General features: G+C 37.7%; 1 protein-coding gene across 1 annotated transcript in view; it reads left to right on the top strand.

The window, feature by feature from the left end:
• FAM155A (family with sequence similarity 155 member A) overlaps nucleotides 1-21,469 on the top strand; it is a 487,227-nt gene extending 465,758 nt beyond the window's left edge. Inside the window, exons 2-3 of the mRNA XM_037378445.1 lie at nucleotides 9,542-9,713; nucleotides 20,880-21,469. Coding sequence (XP_037234342.1) covers nucleotides 9,542-9,713; nucleotides 20,880-21,175 — 468 coding nt within the window. The 3' untranslated portion in view covers nucleotides 21,176-21,469. The remainder of the gene's footprint in view (nucleotides 1-9,541; nucleotides 9,714-20,879) is intronic.
• The last annotated feature ends 312 nt before the right edge of the window (nucleotides 21,470-21,781 follow it).

Below are 21,781 nucleotides of genomic sequence, written 5' to 3'. Positions count from 1 at the left end.
AGAGAAAAGAGTAAGGCCAATCTACTTTGCCTCTAGATAGTTTACAACATGAAAAAGTTCTTCTAATTAATTTCAAATGACCATGATTAAGGTAAACTTGCGTCAGTGATACAAATAATATCATTAATAGAGCCTACACTGTGACAGGCTCCCTCCATTGTTATGAGTTCTGGGTTGTTGGGGTTTTTTTTCTTTTTGAATAGATTTCAGATTCTAAAGCAGGGGTCCTCAAACTTTTTAAACAGGGTGCCGGCGCGCAGATGAAGTGGCAGGCAGTCATCTGCAGATGCTTGGTTTCCCCCCCGCAACCCCCGGTGGGGGTTGGGGGAGGGTGGGGGGGATGTGTCTGTAAATACCAGGGGCTGGATTGAGGACCCTGGGGGGCTGTATCTGGCCTGCGAGCCTGTTCTAAAGTCTTTGTGTTGTCTCTAGTGCCTTAATTTTCTTATTTGTTCTGGATTCATTGGCTCCTTGTCTTTAGTTTTTGTAATCTTATTTACTGAATCTTCAGATGCTTGCTTGGATATAGGCAGAGAACTTCTCAGCCTGCATGATCAAGATGAAAATTCAGCACCAAAGTTGAATAAGTCTTATGTTTAAAGAGGTTATAATTCCAAATGGGAAGAGACATTTGAGGCACAGAAAACCATTTCTCTGTGTTTGTTTATATCAGCCTATGACAAGTCCCTTCATCTGCCAGGAATCTGCAGCAGCTGTTGCAAGTTGATTGAAGACTCTCTGGGCCCACAAGGGATTGTTTCTTCTGAACAACAGATAGAACTGCCTTGTAGGCAGAAAATATCAGGTCCTTAATTTGAGGAAGCGGAGAATGTAAAGAGAGAGACTCTCCTGGACTCCTGCATACACTGGTAGTCAGCAGTATCAATCTTTGAATAATGTCATGTTGAACTGATTTATACAGACTACCATCACTTTAAAAGTGATGGAGAACAGAGTTGTACACAAAGACTTTCCAGCCTTGACAGGTTGCTCGGTTCATGAATTCAGATGTATTTTTGGAACAGACTGTAATACTTTAAAACAGGCCCCAGCCCATTGCAAACTGACTGGAAGTCAGTGGTCTTAAGACCTTCCAAGGAAGCTGATCAGGCACTTTAAAGATTATTAATTTATTGTGTTTTCATAGTTTGAACACTTTAATATAGTATCTGACTAAGTGGAGTATTATTAAACTCACAAAATCAAAAGCTAGTGACCCCTTTTTACTTTTTACCAGACTACTTATTTCTGTAATGAGATATTTAATTTTCAATTTCCTTTAAGCTCACCCAAAGGGATGTTTATCATCTTCAAAATAAAGTTTCTTTGCAATACTAAGTAAGAACTAAAGCTGAATTCTGATACAGATGAGTTCAGGTTTAGGTTATTATAAAACAACAGTGAAGTTAATTATTGTGGTGACCCCAGTTGAATAGATGTCTAATCACCAGAAAGATAGGACTGGTGGACCTGCTTTTTGCACATCTGTTCCTTGCAGAAGCTTAATTTATGTTGGCAGACAGGAACATTACAGACCTCTTCCATATCTGTGTCTAATTTCTCTTTAAGATTACCAAAGTGACAGTGAGACATTGATGCTATCTCCTTTGCAGTAACTTCTCCGTAATCAAAGAAATATATTTGTATTAGAAGCTGGCATAGCTGCATATTTCTGGTTGTCTTTTTCAATATAAGCAACAAAGATGTGATCAGAGCAGCTTGTCATTTCTCTCATTTGTATTTGTTTAAAAGAAATCTTGTTATGTAGTATATGAACTGAAGCTAAGATCGACAATGTTCTAGCAAATGAATTTCAACCTTGGTTTACCATTCCTCTATCTTCAAATAAAATAACGTGTGTCTTTCAAATTGAATTATTCATATAATAGGTAAAATAGGGAAGGAAACAAGTTAACATATTTAATTTATCATCATTTAGGAAACACAAAAAAGTTTTTGTCTCTTAATACAATAGTTTGCATTCACTAGCCTCAAGAACTTCTTCAAAAATATTAAAATATTTATTTTATGATCTTCCATCCATGCAGATACAGAAAGTATTCATTATAATAAAATATAAATAAAATAAAAGGTTAAAATAGCCACCAGACAGATGTTTGTTCCCAAATTACAGTAATTTTCAAGCATAAGTTTCCATAATATGAAACAGACATTCTCATTTCCTGGTGCAGTCTTTTAACACTAGGAATTTAAAAAACACATGTAGAATAGAAAAAATGGAAAATATGATGTCTGTTCTACAGGAAGGTCAGATTTTTAATTTGCATTCTATCTGCATCAGACTTAAAAGAAAAAAAAAAAAAAAAAGACTCACAAAAATCAAAAGCAAAACCAGACTTCTCCAGGGGAAAAAAATAATGGTGGGTATGTGTGCAGGTACGAAGCAACTTCTTTAAAAAGCAGAGCAGCTTTGAGCCAATATTGCTGTAATAAAATAGAAAAGTGTGATATGTATTTCAATGAATATTTTATGATCTATCTTTGGCTGTATAAACAGAATGACAATAGTTTATCTGGAAATAAATGTTTGAACCTTATTGAATAATATTTCCCCACCAAAACTGCTTGATTTTTATAGTGTTGAAATAAAATGAAAATTATATCTTTTTTAAAAAAACTTGCATCCACTGAAAATCTGTTTCTGTGAAATAACTTATCAGCAACCCACATATTTGAAAGCCACTTGTTATATGTTTTCTACTGAATGTACTGAAGAACATTAATCACCTGATGGTACCACTGACTCATTGGCAAAGATATGTTATGGAGGATTGATCCCTCCTATTTAGTCACTATTGCCGTGCTATGTGTGTGCTTAGCTAGTCCTGTCCTGAGGCAGCCCACAGTCTCAGAACGGGAATGGGAATGAAGGCCAGCAGAAGGGAAACACCACCAGCTCTCATGGGTAGAAGGTTCTCTGTAAGAGCTGATTTTTATTCCATAGTACACATGCAAAAATGCAGCCTTCCTGAAGTCAGACAGCCCTTACTGCTCAAACTGACAAAGTTCCTGGGGGAGTTCACATATGTAACGCTACTTGTCAGACTTAATCAGGTCTTGTACCAGTTAGCCATCTTTATTTTAGTTGTATAGTCTATATAAAATACACTTGTAAGCTATCTAAAAGACATCTCTGCTTGTTCAACATGATATCTCAGGTTCTGATGCACAAAGCAGACACTGAGATTGACCCAAGTGTTTCTTAAAGAAGATGCGCTGTCACTCAGACCAACACATAATACCCTGGTGATCCAAATACAAAAAGCCTTTTAGAGACTGCACTGCACAGACAGTACATTAGTTGGTAGGTGACAGTAGCTATTACTTCTCTGCCGTACAGCATGCATAAGATTTAAAGTGAATTTTACAGCAAAAGCTTTGTCACAGGAGGACACAGGCATGCTTTTCTGGGGTCGCCTCATCACTGGCATGTGTTATGTTAAAAGTCTGACAAGGGGCCATGGGAGGTGGGGGGCAGACAGCCCTCCCATTGAGTCACGAGGTTCAGAAAGGGTCTCCTTGCTTTCAGAAAGGAGTGTAAGGGTGGCTAGAACCAGTCCTAGTCTCAGACTTGGTCAATTGTTTTAGATCTAAAGGATTGTATGTCCAGGGTTCGGGGTGGGGTGGAGGACAACGACATGGGAGTATAGAGACACAGCCCTCCCACTGAGTCACAAGGTTTGGAAGGGATCCCCTTGCTTTCTAAACTCCTTCTCAGAAAGGAGTCTAGGTGCAACTAAATCAAATCTTTGTCTCGGACTGGGGCAGTGGTTTTAGGTCCAAAGATTTATACATACAGCCACTCATCAGAGTCAATGTTTACCTTTCAGAGCCCAGCTTCATGACTTTCACTGAAACACTTTCACAAAGTTGAAAAAATAGATGATTTATTAAGGCAACATATAACAAGTTCAGAATTGCCATTGGTAAATGCGCTTACTGAAAAAATCAAGCTTGAGTTAAGAGTTCAGCATTTTTATTAAAAATACGGTCCTGGGTAACATCTGACGTAGTCGGAGGCACAAATCTTACCAAAAAGGTGTCCCTGCCTGGGGAGGAGGGACGTTCTGGCCCGTAAAACCATCCAGTAGTTCAAGATCACGTACTCAAAATAAGAGCATTCTAAAATGTCAGATTTTATACACATGGTGAGGTGGGACTAAGTAAATTATTGTGTGCCAGTTGGCCCTTAGCAAGGTATCAATTCTGGAAGGTCAGTGGGGACCGATGGTTCACCATGGAGCAGGGAGGATTCATTACAGACAGATCCATGATCACAGATGTGCGGCGGTCTTCCCGGCCTTCCCTGAAGCAGCACCAGGTCGTGAGGCCCCCGCCTCACCCAGGGCAGCACTCAGCTGGTTTGCTTGTTAGACCATAGGTGTGCTGCGCAAGTCAAACTCCCGAATCCACTTTGAGCCAAATACAGTTGTTCGTTGCTAGGTCAAGATGGAGGGAGGGGAGCACACCACCACAGCATGAAACCTGTAATTACATTAAGATCTCATCCCCTTATTTCCTGTATATATTGTTTGATATATTCCTCTTTGCCTGACTAATGCTCAGGTACAGTTCTGAGTGATGAGTAGTTATCTTTATTTGGGTAAGCAAAGGCTTAGAAGTTTTCCAGCCTTCACAAGTAGCTTTTCTACAACTCTGTTATTGAAAACATGAAGACAACTACTAGTATTTTTAAGTCCCTGGTATACCTGGTGATCCTACCCTTTACGGCTGTAGAATACTAAAACAGACTAAAATGGAATAAAGGACGTTAGGCTGAAGTAGATGCTTTAAAAATGTTTCATAGAAAGGTTGAGATGGAAACCCTAGAAGAGACAACGTCATTGATTACAGTAATGTCACAGAATACCACACAGAAACAACAATTCACCGAGAGTAGAAAAAATGCAAAACATGGGACATAAACATATGCTCTAATTTTAAATGCACTTATAATGCTTTTACATAGTTCATACATTCATAACTATGAATCAGAAGGAGATTAGGCGTGTAGTAGACATCACCCATTGCATATAGGCAGTATGTTGCATACTAGAAACTTTAAGGTTGTTTTTGGTTACAGAAAATCATATGCTAAAGCTGAGGCTGACAGGAAAAGAAGGTTTTTGCTCTCCAGACATAGCTTATTCACAGCGTATTCAATGATTCAGGGTGGGCTGGGGACCACTGGGGTAGAACGCAGCAAAACTTGAAGGCCACATCACTATTCTACAACCCAGATTTTTTTTTAATGAATTATGTATCTGCATCCAGTTCTGCTGAAATAACTCAGTTTACGTAATAAGTGATTCCACGAATATTCTTGGAAAAATCAATTGATTATTCAGTCACAGCCTGAGGTACTCCTCAGTATACATAAAGACTGCAGAATTAACTCAAAATACACAGGCTTTGGGAGAAGCTGAGCTGGAATCATATCACACTGTCTCAGAGCAATACTGTTAACTCCTTTATCTCAATAATGTACGATTTCCTGATGTGGTTGAAAATTTCAGCGTACAGAATGCCTCTGAAGTTCATGAGGGGACTCTTCCTTTTCAACTGGTAGATGAAATTAAGTTGTTCTCGGAAGACTTAATTTTCATACCAAGGAATGAATATGGTTGCAAAGCATCAGAGCAATGCAATTAAAATTTATTTTGATTCAGAAAATTTACTATTTTGAGAGATGGTTTCTGTTGTGACTTCTCTCTGCCTACTTTCTTTCCCTCCCACCATCCTCCACAGCTACACAGTAAGAGCTATTTGATATTTTCTAGGTTTCCTTTTGTATTACTATTTTGACAACCTAGCCAGTAATCAAATTTTTGTTCAGTGAGAAAAAAAAAAAATCATTTTCATGCAGAATAGCTAAAGTAAGTACCTCCTGAAAATTTCACACTGTTCATTAAGAACTGTGATGGCAACAGCAGTCAGAAATGGTGGGGGAAGGGGCAGAAGAGAGCTGAATTCACCTCTTGAAAGCTATGAAGAATTGGCGGACGTAGAGAATGAAACTGACTGAACTTTTCTATTCTGCTTTACTGATACATCTTTTGCAGTGTGACTCAGATGATTAAAGCGACACAGTCTGTTTTGATAGAAATTAGGTGATGTAGAAATACATGTATTGTGCATGTATGAGTGAGCAAGAATAAGAGGGGGAGGGAGAGAGAATGAGGGCATATATGCATAGTAAATACAACTTTCATCTTCCCATCATTTTTGCAGTCTTAATAAATACTGGTCATACAATAAAAAATAATTTTGTGCAGTTGCACAGCCAATTGCAAGTCACCTAATGTAATGACCAGGGCTGTGGTCAGCCAATGCACTGTTCTACCTGGAAATACTGCACATGTTGTGGGCAGCAACTGCTGGCCCCTCTCTAGGCAAATAATGCAACCATATTACCTAATAATTCTTCCTGATTGCATTTCAAGACCAGAAAGAATAACTCTGAGACACTACCTAACCTCACATGTGATATGAGACACAGAACGTCCTAAAAAGAGACAATATCTGGGCTGCTATTCCCCACAAAAAAAGACAAAAATAAGTGTTCTTCCTGAATATCCTGAGAAAAAAAGCACACACTGTGCTCTTTTAGTTTCTCAAAATTCTCCACACGCAACCTTTCTTTCTTTCTTTTAACTCTGAATCCATTTATCTGTAATGATTTGACAAGCAAATGCAGTTTAGTGTCTGTTTTGCTTGTGAAGTGTTGATTCCTTGAAACGTTGAAGCTGGTTATTTGTGTTGGGTGCTTGGTCATTGAAGTCATAAAATACATTTTTCTGCTTCCAGACATTGGCTTGAAAATAGTAGAGCTGTGGAGGCAGTGGGCTAACAGCTAGGCACTGTGGGCGAACCTTTTCTAGTGCTCCAATCTGGCTCTATTTTGTTTTCCTTATCCAGATGTGACTTTAAATTCCACTACAGATGCACTATAAGTACTCAAGTGTTAAAACAAAGCCTAAAAAATTAAAGTGTTAAAGTTTCTCATAATGTTCACTCCTCCAGCTACTCAGGCTCATTCATGACAGTTCTCAGGCCTGAAAAAGACCTGGAAAAATAGACAGACTTTGTGGGAAGGGCTGAAGACCAGCATCTCCTGCCTTCTAGGCTAGTTTTCAGTATACCCTGAGGGTTTCGCTTACTATTTCTTGGACATTTCACAGTATTCTGCAGATGTATCTTGTCAGGATGGGGGTAGGAAGGCTGATAAGTAACAGCATCTCACCAAAAGTAGGATATGACCTAAGTTCATATCCAGACAGAACTCTGAAAATCTTAGTTTCTATGTAACCTTACTGGCCAAAACAGTGCAAAATGGGACCAGCATATTAAAAATCTCAATATAGACTGCAGGCAAGGTTGAAAGGGGCTGCAGTAAAAAGGATACAGAATGGAAGGCATTTATCTGAGAAATAGATCTCAGGAACAGGTATACTCATGCATTCTTTAAAAATATGGACAGGAGTTCAAGTGCAATTTTAAGCCAAAACTGAGGAGCTGTGAATCAGAGCAAAAAGGTGGTGTGTACAAACCGAGACTGGATACACAAAAATGTTCACAGAAGCCTATGATCACATTTTTTACTTCTGCTCTTGAATAAACATTTATTTCCTGTTTTACTTAAGTAGACACATGGATTTAGACATTTTCTTGTTACCATGTATGGTGTGCTGTTCAATACACCGCCTATAATCTGATATACATTTCCAAACATGATTCATAAACCAGCTGGCTACTGTTAGATCTATTCTATGAAGAGAAAACTAAACAGGTCTATAGTGTTAGTGATCAGGAAGGAACATCTGTGAATATTTATCTGTTATCAGACCCAGCATTCCTGTCTCCAACCAATAGACTATGCTTACTGACTAAATCGAAGTAAAAAACCGTTTACTTTATTTCTTTTATTGTTGTAAATGCCAATGTAGCACCTGAAGCATTAAAAATGCGGTTGAGTATATATTCAACACTGGGAAAACCTCTTGTTGTTTAGAAGTTTATTTAAAAACAAAAAGTACACACACAACCTAATCTTCCTTCTCATTAATCTTTTAGTGTGGATAAGAAACCTTTGTAAGCAATTAAAATTGAATTTGTAATGAAAAGAGCTTGTTTTACAGAATGCAGTACGGGAAAGCTGCTGTAAAGAGATGATCACAAACCATATGTTAGTGATAAAGGCTTCACTTTATCACCTAGCAAGCTTACCCATACCTGTCACCACTGTAAACAAGCTAAAATAAAAGTTGTGATTCTGGGACTAATACATTGAAATTAACTATACAATTTAAGCTGCTACTGACACTAATAACATTATAACTGATGAGATGAAACATGCTGAAACCAAACCAAACCCTCAGCTAGATTGCTCTTTTCAGGTGTCAGTTTTTGAACTTTCTGTGCTTAAAAATGTAATCTGAGTTCAAAAAAAAACAAAAAACCACAAAACTGGTGTAAGAAAAAAGAAAATAATCAGTTGCCTATATTGCTTTTCAGCCTGTGATAAAGGAAAGGTAGTTACTAAGATTTTCAGATATCCTGAATGAATACAAAGAAGAAAAATGTGTTATATAACAACCCAGATAGCATGTATCTAGCTACTAAATAATGTACTTCAAAACAGATAAGTTGAAAATAAAATGGGAAACACGCAAACCTCTCCATACTCAGTCACACAGGTTTTTCATCACCTTCGTAGCCTGGTGTCCAATATATTTTTGTATGACTGATCACATGTGAAACTTTTCTGTTTCCAAAAAGCTATCTTAATTCTTATGACAAAGACCACTGCTCAGAAGATAATAGGCAAAAGAAACTAAAATCAGTATGTTTAATTTGCTTTTCTGTTTAAATGATTATAATAATTGTAATAATCATAGGTCCTGCATCAGATGACAGCATCTTTGATGTGTTCCTTTTAGGTCCTGAATGTAGAACTTGGTCCTCATTATTGCAGATTTATCCCCTGGTCTACAGCTGTTAGTGCTCAGGCACCCTAAGCGGACTGGATAAGGTTTTATTTGAAGGGAAGCAGCACCATCTATTGCAACCTGATAGCTCAGCTCTAGATGATACAAATGGCAGAGCTGGCCTAAGACCAGTTTTAAACTCTTTCTTGCACTTACTGTCATAAGTTTTCCCCAGACCAGCTTCAAATGAGGTTAGGATCTCAGTTTGTATACAATAAGGTACAGAGACAAGGGTGTGTGGTGTGTGGATGTATCTAATAAAAAAGCACATCTAAGAGACATATCTGTTTACTCTGATAAAATAATAGCATATGCCTAGCCCTGAGTAACTGCTGCTTTTAAATGACTTGGCCAGAGTTTTTATTTCTGAAGTGGGAGGATAATGAAAAGTTAAGAGCATGTTTTATCCAAGTGATAGTCTCTCAAAATTTTCTTTCAGAAGCAGCATTAATGTAGGTGTGCAGTGCAGTATGTTCAAATAATGGCAGTGCTATTGTCATCCATCTATACTTTTGGTTCTTCTCTTTTTCCAGACTGTCTACAAAGCCTGGCTCTGTTCCCAGTATTTTGAAGTCACACAGTTTCACTGCAGCAACAGAATTCCTTGCAAGCAATACTGTTTGGAGGTTCAGACAAGGTGTCCCTTTATATTACCAGACAATGATGATGTCATCTATGGAGGACTATCAAGTTTCATCTGTACAGGTATAGTATAGAAAAGCTAATTTCACTTGTTTTCATAAGTCTAAATGTGAAGGGAGAGTATGAGTAATGTTTCTTTCATTAGCTCTAACTATGAGAGCCTAAAGGTGTTCTTCATCACAAAGAATTTTTGGATGTGCTAGGATTTGAGCCCAGATTTAGTAATGCACATTTATACTACAGCTTGCCACAGCCATTAACTTTACAAAACCAAATTACTAGAATAAATTTGTTCTGGTTATTTTGTACACTCAGTAATTTGGTGGAGGGTTGTTGTTGCTCTGTGTCATGCAGTAGTCAGAGAGAAAAGGCTCTGCTATGCAATATGCAGAAGAAAAGAAAGGCAAAACTAGTTTTTAGTATACTCACCTTTGATCTCCTTCATTCTTATGTCAGATAGATGAAGAATCTGGGGCATAGTATTCAAAACTGTGCAGCAGCTCTTGGAAAGTAAATGTCTAAGGAAAGGTCTTTCACTACTGAAGAATTTTAAGAATCAGTTGTTCACCTGTGAAGAACTGATCTGTTGGTTTCTTCTTGAGCCTTGTTACAATTTGTGAGTATTTTAATTTTAAAAGGCACTGGTCATATAGGTCTATGCATTGATTGATAAAATAGTTTGGTTCCTTTGATGTTCCACCCTGCTTCAAACACTATCCCAGAATGATCCAACCAGAGAGGATATGGTAGACAAGAAATACCTTTAGTACATCTCAGGTACCTCAGATACTATTCTGGGGACTGGCTTCGACTCATCCACACAGAATTTCGGCTTATATCAATGTTATCTGCAGATTTCTGATGCCTAAAGTATCATCCGAGAATCTTGAAGATATTTAGGCAACTTATTCCCACTAAATCAGTAGAAAAACATTTCAACACTTAGATCATTTGACAGCCTGGTCCAAATATCTGAAATTAAACAGTCTTTACCTTAAATTAGGGGTGCACTGGAAATACTGATATTAAATTAATTGCCCAAGGTAAGCTACTCAAAACCACAATAAAATATAAAACCCCATTAATGCTCTATACTATCTCAGAGGCAGATATAATGTTTGTGGCAACTCACTTCACCTTGCACCCTGTGTTTAGATTTAGCGGGATTCTAGTAGCAAGGTATTTCCTGTATTTCTTGAAGATTAAGCCTATTGTACACAATCGAGCAATATGAAAAAGACAGTATAATAAAATGTAAGCTGAGTTACAATTTGGTAGTCATCAATAAGGTGCTTAGCACTTCAATGCATTTTTAAAGTATTAGTAGCCTTCCAATATGCATATGCAGTAAGCAAATGAGCATTATTGTCCAGTTTAAGATAGGACAGTAAAAGCTGAAGTGAGAGACTTAGAGGACATTTTTATCTACAACATGTATATGACATATGTGTGTGAGCATGTATGTACACATGTATGCACATTTGCACACAGACAGAATGGCAAAGAACAAAAAAACAATAACCAAAACCATCCTAGTAATTATTTCAGAAAACCTCTTAGGAAATATATATCTACCTCTACATTTTCCTACTATGTCCCGAAGTCCAAATTCATTCCTAAAACACACAAAATACCTGACTTTGCAAAGATTACTGAGAGTCAATATCTCTGAATTCGGGATGAAAAGCAGATTAAGGAGATTAAACTCATTTTACATACACATGTATATACATACACATGTGTATACAAACTCTACACATAAACTCTATGACTAAGCTCTCACTAGAGTCACTGTAGATCTGGTGTAGTCAGTAGAATTGAGAGCTATTTCATTCAACCTAAGCAGGCATCTGCACCTGATGAGCTGACTAGCTCCCTACGCCCTGCTAACAAGTGCTGGCTGCACTCTATTTGCTGTAGCCGCGGTTAGTTATGAAGGTCTTATTGCAGACACTTAAAATCAGGGTGCCCTGAACCACACCTCAGCAGTCCATAACTAATATCTGGTTGAACTTTTTGTCCTCTCAAGACAAGACCTTCAGCATCAGGAGAGTGGAGGTTGTATTCATGGACCCATAGGAGTCCGCATACTGACACCAGGCAGTTTTGTGCAAGAGGCGGTGCTGAGTGGTACAAGGCTGCAATTCAAACTGGAATACAGGCCCGTTGTCACCCTCTTACTAATCAGCAGCTCACTATAAGAGCACTAGTGTCACTAATGAGAAATCAGATTAATATCTGCTGTGGGACTAAAGAATTACACTTCTCTGCAGCTTAGAAAACAGAATTATTTCATGCAAAGTACAGTGAGTTCAGCAGCAGACAATACTCTACCTCAGCGTAGCTTGTGTCTTGACAGTTATCGCAAACTCCTTTTGCAGAAAAGCGACTGAAAGCAGGTCACTCACAGCTTGAGGCCCCTCTCTGCTGTGCTTTCTGTGAGCTGCTGTCTGGCAGACATGTTCTGGGATTTTGAGTACTGGTCCTGCTCTTTCTGGCATGGATGAAATTTGCTGATAAAACCAAAAGAGTCGCATCAACAGTATTTCTGTTTAAAATTTAGGTGCTATAGATGGTTGTCTGGTGTGTCCATTCAACCTAAGTTTACTGTGAAGCTGGTCACTGTTGAGCTCTGCTATAGGAAGCACAGCAGGACCGAAGTCTATGTTGAGGAATTCCTCAGGAATGGCAGTTTGCCACAGGCCGTCACTCATTTAAATTAGGCTTGGATACCTCTACTGTTCCTGTCTCCCACGGTATCCCATGGAGAGAAATGCTACATGTCCTGTTTTGAAACTTTTACTTACATTTTCAGAGTGATACAGCAAGAACTGAATTGTGTTATGTTGATATGATATTTTTTTTCCCCATGACACTAATGAAAGACTAGCTGTATCGCTAAGGAACACTGTTAATTATGAAATATTGTCTGGAGAAAAAAAGGAGTCCATCTGCTTATTGGATAATTTATCTCTGACAAACGTCAAGAATTTGTGGATTCTGATTTTCTTTAATAATATTTTAGAAGTAATAGTTTTATAGTAAGGGCTTCCCTTCCTCCTCTCCATGGTAACAGACTATTTCCTCTAAGGTCCAGTAGAGATTTAGGTTAATGGAAAGACAGAGGACTGATTTCTGTAACACATTTTAATACACTGTGGAAGGCAAGTAAGAGGGAAAGGTGTACCCATAATAGCTGGTTTTATTTGATGTTGACTACAGTACAGAGTGCAGGATGCACATAGATAGACTACACGCTAATTTCCCATGGCAGCTAAACAAGAGGCTGGTGTGGCTTCATGTCACCAGCAGTGCTGGGAGCTGCTGTGGTGATACTGCGCTGCTCCCTCCCCGTGCACCCCTGTACCACCGTAGCAGTGAGCTGGGGTGCAGAGACACCTCCTGGACGTGGGGCCAGCACAGCACTGGCTGACAGGGAAACCACATACTTGTTTTTTTCTTGCAGGGCACGGCAGGATTTTTTCAAGGTTGGAGGCTGTACAAAAAAAAAATAATCTGGAAGCTGTAAAAATAAATAATAATAAAGGTTTTATCCCTCCTTAGAAGGTCCATGAGAAAATAGCATAGGACTGGCTACTGCAAAAAAAAAGAAATTTTGCAGTCATTGTTATTCTTGACAATATTAAATGTATTTAAATAAAAAATAATGTTGTGGTTTATAATGTGGATTAATAATGACTTCTTGGAAATTCGTGAAGGACTGGTATAATGAGTAAGAAGTATTCTGCCCTAAGAATGCCTTCCTTGATATGTCTTCCTTGATTACCTCAAATGAAAGTAGATAGTGGGAAAGGAGAGGGGATGCTACACTAGTTGCATATCACTGGAACTTGTCTCGTAGAAATGCATGTGAGTATGTGAGACATCTGCAGTGCAAAAGAAAGTACTTCAGAGATTAATCAAAACAATCAGAATCACAGTGTGGTTCTGATTATGGAAACATGCAGTTGGCTAGAAAGAACTTTGTGTTCCCCTCTCCATCCTTCCTTCTAGGAAATAGAAGGAAAAAAGGCGGTCTTTCCATGAAACACTGTTCTGGAACATATTATTTTTTATATTAATTAAAATTGAATGGTTGCTTTCATTTTAGACCTTTGGAGTTTATATCCATATGATTACGGTTTCCAGTGATTTCATTTAATGTTTCTTTCTGCAGCTCAGATGTCTAGAATTGCCCACGCAAAACAGATTTTTATTTAAGGGAGATAATAATAGTGTTTAGACATACATACACATACACATGGCAGATTACAATTAGTGAGTCCCATGCAAAGTTCCAGGTCAGGGTTTTTAATTCTGACTCCTACAAAGACAGTGTGCATACCAGTGGGATTGTTTTCTTCCATAGACAGTTATCTTTCCTTTTTTTTTTCTCCAGTATGAATGGGAGATGTGGAAGATTTCTTTCACACATACTCTTTGAGTGTGGAAAGAGAGCTGAAAGATGTATGAATCTACATACAAAGCACTGGGAAGAGACTGGTTATAATTCACTTTTCTCGTGCCTTCAAAATTTATGTGGCTCATCATCTGGCCTGGGGACTGGTCCATCCCTTGAACTGTTTCTGTTTGGCTTGCTGCCATCTCCCAACAGCGACAGAGAGAGGATGCAGAAGCCATGAAATCTTTCTTCACAGGCAAAACTATCCATTCAGGCCTGAAGTTTGCTCAGCCCAGAAAACATGAAAGTTCAGTTTCCACCAAATGAGCAGTAGAGATGGCCAAAGAGTGGGGAGAAGAGATTACCTTTCCTCTGCACACACGACCTTTCCCTGAGCAGCCAGTATATGCCATCAGCACTAACTCTGCAGCTGATCTGCATTAGCAATCTGATTCAGGAGTGTACTTTTGAAGCAAATCTCCCATTCATGCTCCTTGCTGTTTGACTTGCACTTGGGAGAGGTCTTGGAGGATATGAACTGGGTTCCTTTGGATTAAACTGAAGTAGGAGATGTGTTAAGGGCTATACTACCTCCCAACCACTAATGCACATTTGGTCTACAGAATTAGATTAGAGCTGGAGTGAGGTAAAACTCTTTCAAATGCATTTAGGCTTGACACAAGATACTTAGCACCAGCTGTTCCATTATACAGATCTTCTTCTACCCAAAACTACTTGTTAATACAGATATAACCTATTCTGGCTGCTGGCAGACCAGTCCCAAAACTGCTGTCCATGTGCCAGGTCTGGACCACTTTAGAGTGCAGAATTAGAACTAGCTGTGTTGCTAAGGGCTTTCTTTCTATTGACCAAGACTTACGGTTTCTTTGTGCCTTGTGGCATAACAGGGCCATCACCCAGCAGCAAGTATCAGGCAGGAAATATCAGCCACATGCTCACAGCCTTTACCTGTACAACAGATATCATGGAATTTAATTGAGCACTTAAGTTCCTCTGTGAAGGAAAGGAAGGGAACGTAGTGATTAGCAATGAAGCAGAGATGTGTTGCATTAGCTTCTTCCAAAACCAGCATGACACCTTCAGGTACTTCATAAGAGCAGTGTCATCATAATGAGTCTTCTGCTACCAGGAGAATCAAATTTGTCTACTCTTCTGTGATGAACAGGCTTCTGATACTTTTCAATGTAGAAGGAGAAAGTAAGAGGAGAGAAAAGGTAGGTGATTCAGGAGCTTTGAATCACACATATCTTTCCTTTCAGTCCATATTAAATTAGGCTCCTAATTTCATGTGTTCCAATTAACATCTCAGTTGCTTGGAAACATAATGTGAATATTCTCCATACATCATTTTTTGCAAATATCAGTAGCGTCCTTAGGTGATCCATGTGAAATGATACTTTCTTAGAAATTCCTCCTCTTTTAGAGTAAAGAAGAGTATTCACCAGAAATGGAACTGCCAGTCACACTTCATAGCACACATAGAGACATAATGTTTCTAAGGACATAGTAAGAATTATTAGAGACAATTCTCACCAATCTGTAGAAGGAGTTTTTTGACTAACAAAGCTCAACAAGGGTATTGGGAGCAATTGGTTAAATTGCAGCATCCTCTCAAGGGGGAGATGTGTGTCTGGGTTTCACCAGCATGTTTAGCTATAGAGTGTGTTTCAAAACAGATGCCCTGATTTCAGCACAACTTGAAAAGCAATTTCTTCAAGAAAATGTTTTATATACAATGCAGCACAGTCTATCTTTTCCATGTAGAATGATTCAAGAAGAGAAAATTTCTGAAGTCAATCCACTTTATACTGTTCTTGGCAAACTAAGATGAAAAAAAAAATACATACTTGATCCAAATTCATACTTTAAAAATCACTCGTAATAATGTGTCATTTGCCTCCTGCCTACATTTCTTAGTAGGTCCTAAAATATCAAAATATTAAGCTAATATAGACAGCAGGACAAATCCCATTTATGTTTGACAAGCATGGTTTAAATTGTTACTAGCTATGAATCTGCCTACAAGGAAAATTTGACATGGTTTTTCAGCAGAACCTGTCAACTAAATAGCTCATATTTTAGAGTCTAATGTGCTTCTGGTCTTGAATATTGGGGCTTTCCCATGAATGTGGTCCAATACCATAAGTTTACTAGCTGCAAACATTTTCCTACAAAAACAACCAGGCAATTAACCTGCTGATATCCCTGAACTTTCTATTCTAACACAGTACTTAGATATGTATGACCCTTTCCTTCTGTGTCATATCACAGTAGTAAATCCTTCTGATCAAAAACTGTACAAAATAGAAGCAAAACAAAAAATGTTAGCTAGAAGCAAATTATCTCACCCTTATCTTGTATCTCAACATAGCAAAGCAAAAAAAGTTCATTGTATAGCCCTGAGAGTCAGGTATTTACTTATTTTTCTGGCTTTCAGCACTCAGTTTTACAGGGATAACACTGATTTACACCAGCAGGAAGAAATTGGTCCTGTACATATTTTAGGAGGAAAAAAATCCATGCATGGTGAAGAAACACAATGACTTTTTCTTGAATGTGGGCACACACAGAGGAAAATATTCCAGAGGCAACTATCTGAAATAGTCACCAACGTACATCAATAAAAGAAAATTAAAACACAGCAACCCAGATCTCCTCCAACAATTGGAACGGAGTCTGAAATGGAACTTAACTTTTTCAGAAGAGCTGAACAGCCTTATTCACCAGTTCAAGAATAATTTCTTTGACTGAAAGATAATCTATTGATCTTTAAGCCTTCTTCTACATTTCTTTTTATTACTTTTTGTAATATGAAGGGTATAAAATACATGTCTAAACAGAAACATCATAATCTGCCACAGACAGTAATTTAGAAATTGAGAGGACCATCTGGGAAAAATCAAAGAGTGTTGGCTATCAGATCAGATGTAAGCAAGCAGTGAAATCTAGTCATATAATATCTAATGTGTTCTCTTGCCTTCTGTAGTTGGGAAATGTGAATATTGAAAGATCAGAAACAATTTCTCAGAAAGAAATGCCGTGCATACTGCTGGTGTTCACTGACACAATGATGTCACTGCTGGATGGATCACTCTTGGCAGACATTATTTACTTTGGGCTTACAATAAAATGGAGCATTCAAAACTTCTGGTACACTACATCTACTTATCTCATTTCTTCTTCTAGTTCGTGGTCTTTTCTTCAAGCACAAGAAGCTTGGTATGCCTCTCAGGATCATCAGAAATCTATGTTAAAAAGGGCCACGGTTTAGAGTTCTGTAGAAGTAAAATGAGGAAAAACCATAACATATAAGATCTTGGTTTATTTCTGTGGTCTTGCAAAATACGTATCCAGCAATGACAACAAATATGTCAACCAGACCAGTTTCCTTCAGTGTCGAATAGTATGGGTCCATAGCTCTTTCTTTAGCAAAGAAACCATGTGGGTCAAGCCAGGTAACTGCTGCAGATATAGATCCAGCCACAAGCATGACACATCCTGACAGTGTTCAGGTGAGATGTAGAAATGTAACCACCTCTTTTGCATGCTGGTTCCTATGCAAAAGAAATGCAAGTGCTCAGGCAGAAACCACAGCATTCTCTGAGTCAGCTGGAGACCTGGCTGATCAGCAGACCATGGATGCAGAGACAGTCTTTGTGATTTTCATTCTTGAACAAGAACTTTTTTGCAGTTTGCTGCTTTTCTCCCAAAGCTGTTTCTGCACAAAGTGAATAATTCTCATGCTGTCACTCCTTTTTCTTCCAGTATGATTCAGCTGAGCAGGATGCATGGGATTTCTCTACAGTCATGTCTCCATTAACATAATCTCAGTCAAACGAGTAGCTTAATTCTTGCATCAGCCTTACTAACACACACCCTACAGGCATAACTGCTGCACTGGTCAACAAAATGTTATCTGCATGTAAAAAAACCTATCCAGTTACAAAGCAAAGAGATAGCTTTTACATGAACTTCATGAGCGGTAGTATATCTGTCTGGAGAGTGGTTTGATACCAAAAAATATCCTGCCAAATTCTAGATCCTTGATTAACATCAAGGTCCGAGAACCTCCATATGTACTAATCTTTCTGTTGGTGAAATACAGGTGAGTGCTGGGAAAAATTGGGAAATTGAGATTCAGAGCTGAGAATTTTAAATGAAAAGTGAAAAGCAAATTAGATTTCAAGTCAATAACAATTAGTAAATCAGTGTCAGAAATACATTTACTGAACATCCAGGTAATACATAGAGTATTGGTGTCTACAAACTGAACTATAAAGACAGAAGAGGAAAGGGGAAGACTTAGTGGTTTGGTGGGTAAAGATACCCTTTTTATTTCTTATCCCAAACTCTGTATCCATATAAAATGTTTTGATAAAAAAATGAACTAGTTTTTTCCTCCCTGGTTTTCCAAGGCTGATGTAGCCTGTTCCCAGGGTTTCTGGCAGGTCATGGGTTTGTAAATCTCTGAATAGACTGACTTCTTAGATCCAAGGGACCAAAACCGATAGTTAAGGCTACAAACAAGTATGTGGTGAAGCAAAATCATGAAGTTTTATTATTTCAGTGCAACAGCTCTGAGTTAATTTATCTGAATGTTCTGCAACTGTTAGATGAATAGTGATTCTGTAGTTAATTGATTATTGAATATATAACTGCAAATTCAAAATCTAAATTAAATTGCTGAATTGAAATAAAGACAAAATGTAATTTTGCATTAAGGAACAAGTTCAATGCAGCTTTGAATGTGGAGTTGCCTTCCATTTATGATTCAGTAAGTATATATGAACTATTTACATACCTTTTGATTGCCAACTTGTATACATAGGCTTTGATTTCAAAGGAGGTCTGAGTTTTCCTAAAATGAGAAAGACAGCAAATTTAGTTTGAATGGTAAACAAGTCCCAGTGGGATCAAAGCATTAACCATCCTCTGTGTCTTTTCAATTACCAGTAATCGTTTGAGCTACTGCAGTCACAGAACAGATTGTATAATTACCTGCTCTGGGAGAAATCTCCTGTATGTTACCATGTTTAAAAACACATGTATGCACACAAAAATCAAAATATTTGTCTCAGAAAATACGATGTTAGCAATAAGATGCTTTATTACACTTGCAAAAAACAACTGCCCACAAGTTCCAAAATGCAACAGAATCTCTTGAAAAACATGAAGTACATTCAGTGATGATCTGAGAGAGACAAAATAATTTTCAGCCTTTGGTACATTGCCTTAAGTATCTGACTGCACAGGTGCAAACATGCCTTGATTCCCTACAGGGTAAAAACTGACTTTATAGAAAATCAAATAAACTGTTCTCATTCCTGTATCTTTAAAAATTGTAATTATTCCAAAAATAGATGCAACTTTATTTGGATTCTTGTATAACATAATAGACTGTTGTGTCAGCTATGTGAAAAAGTGCTAGTCTAGGTTTAATCTGCATTTTAACATGCTCAGCATGCCTAGTGCACTTTTTATTTAGTTGCAGATCAATATTATGGAAGTAGGAAGTTCAATTTTATCTTAATTTAAGGCATGCTGGTTTTCTTTACAGGTTATTCACAAAATACAAGCAGTCTGGTGCCTGGACCTAGCAATCTTACACCTAAATTTGTATGCATTGCTTTTTGAAAGTAATATCATTGTTGTGATACTTCAAACAAAATGCAATTCTTCTTCTGAGAAATCAAGTTAATTTATAAATTATAGTAATTGTGTAGCTGCTTTCAAAATCTTTATATTAATATTTCAACACAGAAAGTTTTTTTCCTATTAAAACCCAGCACTACCATAGAGTAATTATTTACTGCAAAATGAAAACACTTTATTTTTGTGTGTCTCACCTATGGAAAGGTATTGTCCACTATGTTAGACATTCTTGTATTTCACCGTTAGTTAAACAGCCTAGTCAGGTTCTTTTAGTTTATCAGAAAAGAAGACATATAAGAAGCAAACAGAACGCTCTGATTATGTTACTCTTCTATATAGCAATGCAGACAGCATTGACAATTTCCAAAAGGACAGTTGTACCTTTTGGAAAAGACAGAATTCCTCTAACTGTTAAAAAATTCATGATTGGATCAGGCTGAATAACTCAGTAAAGTTCCAAAGGCAGAAATAGCCTACATGTATAGTCAGAAATATCAAGAGAACCAATTATTGCATGGCAAAGAAAGATCATTCTCACCTCTGGGATATGCCGAAGAGAACATCCCTGCTAGAAGAACACAGCTGAGGTAGGGTAAACAAGTAGCCTCTGAACAGCTCTGTTTGGAAACTGTTCCTGTGAAGCTGTTAGGTCTGTACTGGGGTTTGACAATCAATATTGTCAATATTGTCAGTATATCAATTATTTGGCTTTTAATGCCTCTGTTTTCACGGACAATGTTATATACTCGTAGTGCTTGCAGACTGAGGAAGAATCTCAAAATCCTTTCAGATTTTGTGGAAATATCCATTGTGCTTAGTTGTTACTTCATCATTAGTTGTTAGTTCCCAAAAAATGAATAATTCAAATATCCATATCATTCAAACATCAGTCATTACTTTTTAATGCCATTTCTTTACACAACCATGCTGTGTCATACTTCTGTGGAATGATCTTTTCATGCTGCTTCATTAGACAACACATATCCCTTCAACATGCTCTAGTATACAAAATGGCAAGTGTTTTGAAGGCCTCAGGCTCACCCGAAGTGTGGATTCGATGGCTTAGACTAAGCTATCGACTGTTGCTTTGAGCTACCAACTTCTGCCAGTCTTCTTGTGCCTGACGCTTATTTTCCTTTGTGTTTCCCCTACAGGGCTCTATGAAAACTATCCAACCAATGCAGAACCAGAATGCTGTGATGTCAGATGGGGACTATTATCAGATCATCAATCCAAAGGGACTATAAAAACAAGTGGCTCAACAATGTGTCACAGGACATCGCTCACAGTTTCATCAGCATCAAGACTGTGTAACAGCAGACTTAAACTGTGTGTTCTTGTATTAATTCTCTTACATACAGTACTTACAGTCTCAGCAGCACAGAACTCAACAGGACTGGGTTTTGGAGGCATAACAACTTTAGAAGATAATTCAACTAATGAGGAATAAAAGGAAGGATTCATATGATAGAAATACAACAGGCCCAAATGACTACAGTCAAAACTAGCAAGGACTGAGTGCTTTAACCTCAGATCTCTTCTTGAATGACCTTTTGGGTAAAATGAAAAGAATGGGCCACTACCCAAACAAGGACACATGAACACAGCTTTTTATTGACTAAAAGGCTGTATGGTGACTTAAATTTCTCACACCATTTTATACACTGTGTTTTAATGTTTGGAGTTTCTTTTTTGTTTGTTTTTTGCACTTGTTAATACAGGATTTTATTTTTGGGACGGTTTCTCAAAGCTAAATTAAGTCTTTTCTCTGTCGATATATTTCTAGTCATTGTGTGTGTTCATCTGATAGTTCTGTCTTTTATGTCCTGTCAGTTTCTATTAGAGGAATGACTGCTATGATTCCATGACATAGCAAATAAATAAATAAATAAATTTTAAAAACCACAAAAAAAAACAAAAAAAAAAAACCAAAAAAACCCCAAAACCCATAAAAAGAACAACAAAACAAAATTTAACAAAAAAAAAAAAAAAAAAAAAAGAAAAAAGAAAAAAAAAAGCAACCAAAAAAATACCTAAACAAACCTAACTGTCCTCT

The sequence above is a fragment of the Falco rusticolus genome, chromosome 2 (genome assembly GCF_015220075.1).
Source record: "Falco rusticolus isolate bFalRus1 chromosome 2, bFalRus1.pri, whole genome shotgun sequence".
In the NCBI taxonomy this organism is placed as follows: domain Eukaryota; kingdom Metazoa; phylum Chordata; class Aves; order Falconiformes; family Falconidae; genus Falco; species Falco rusticolus.
This window is presented reverse-complemented; position numbering and strand designations above follow the sequence as displayed.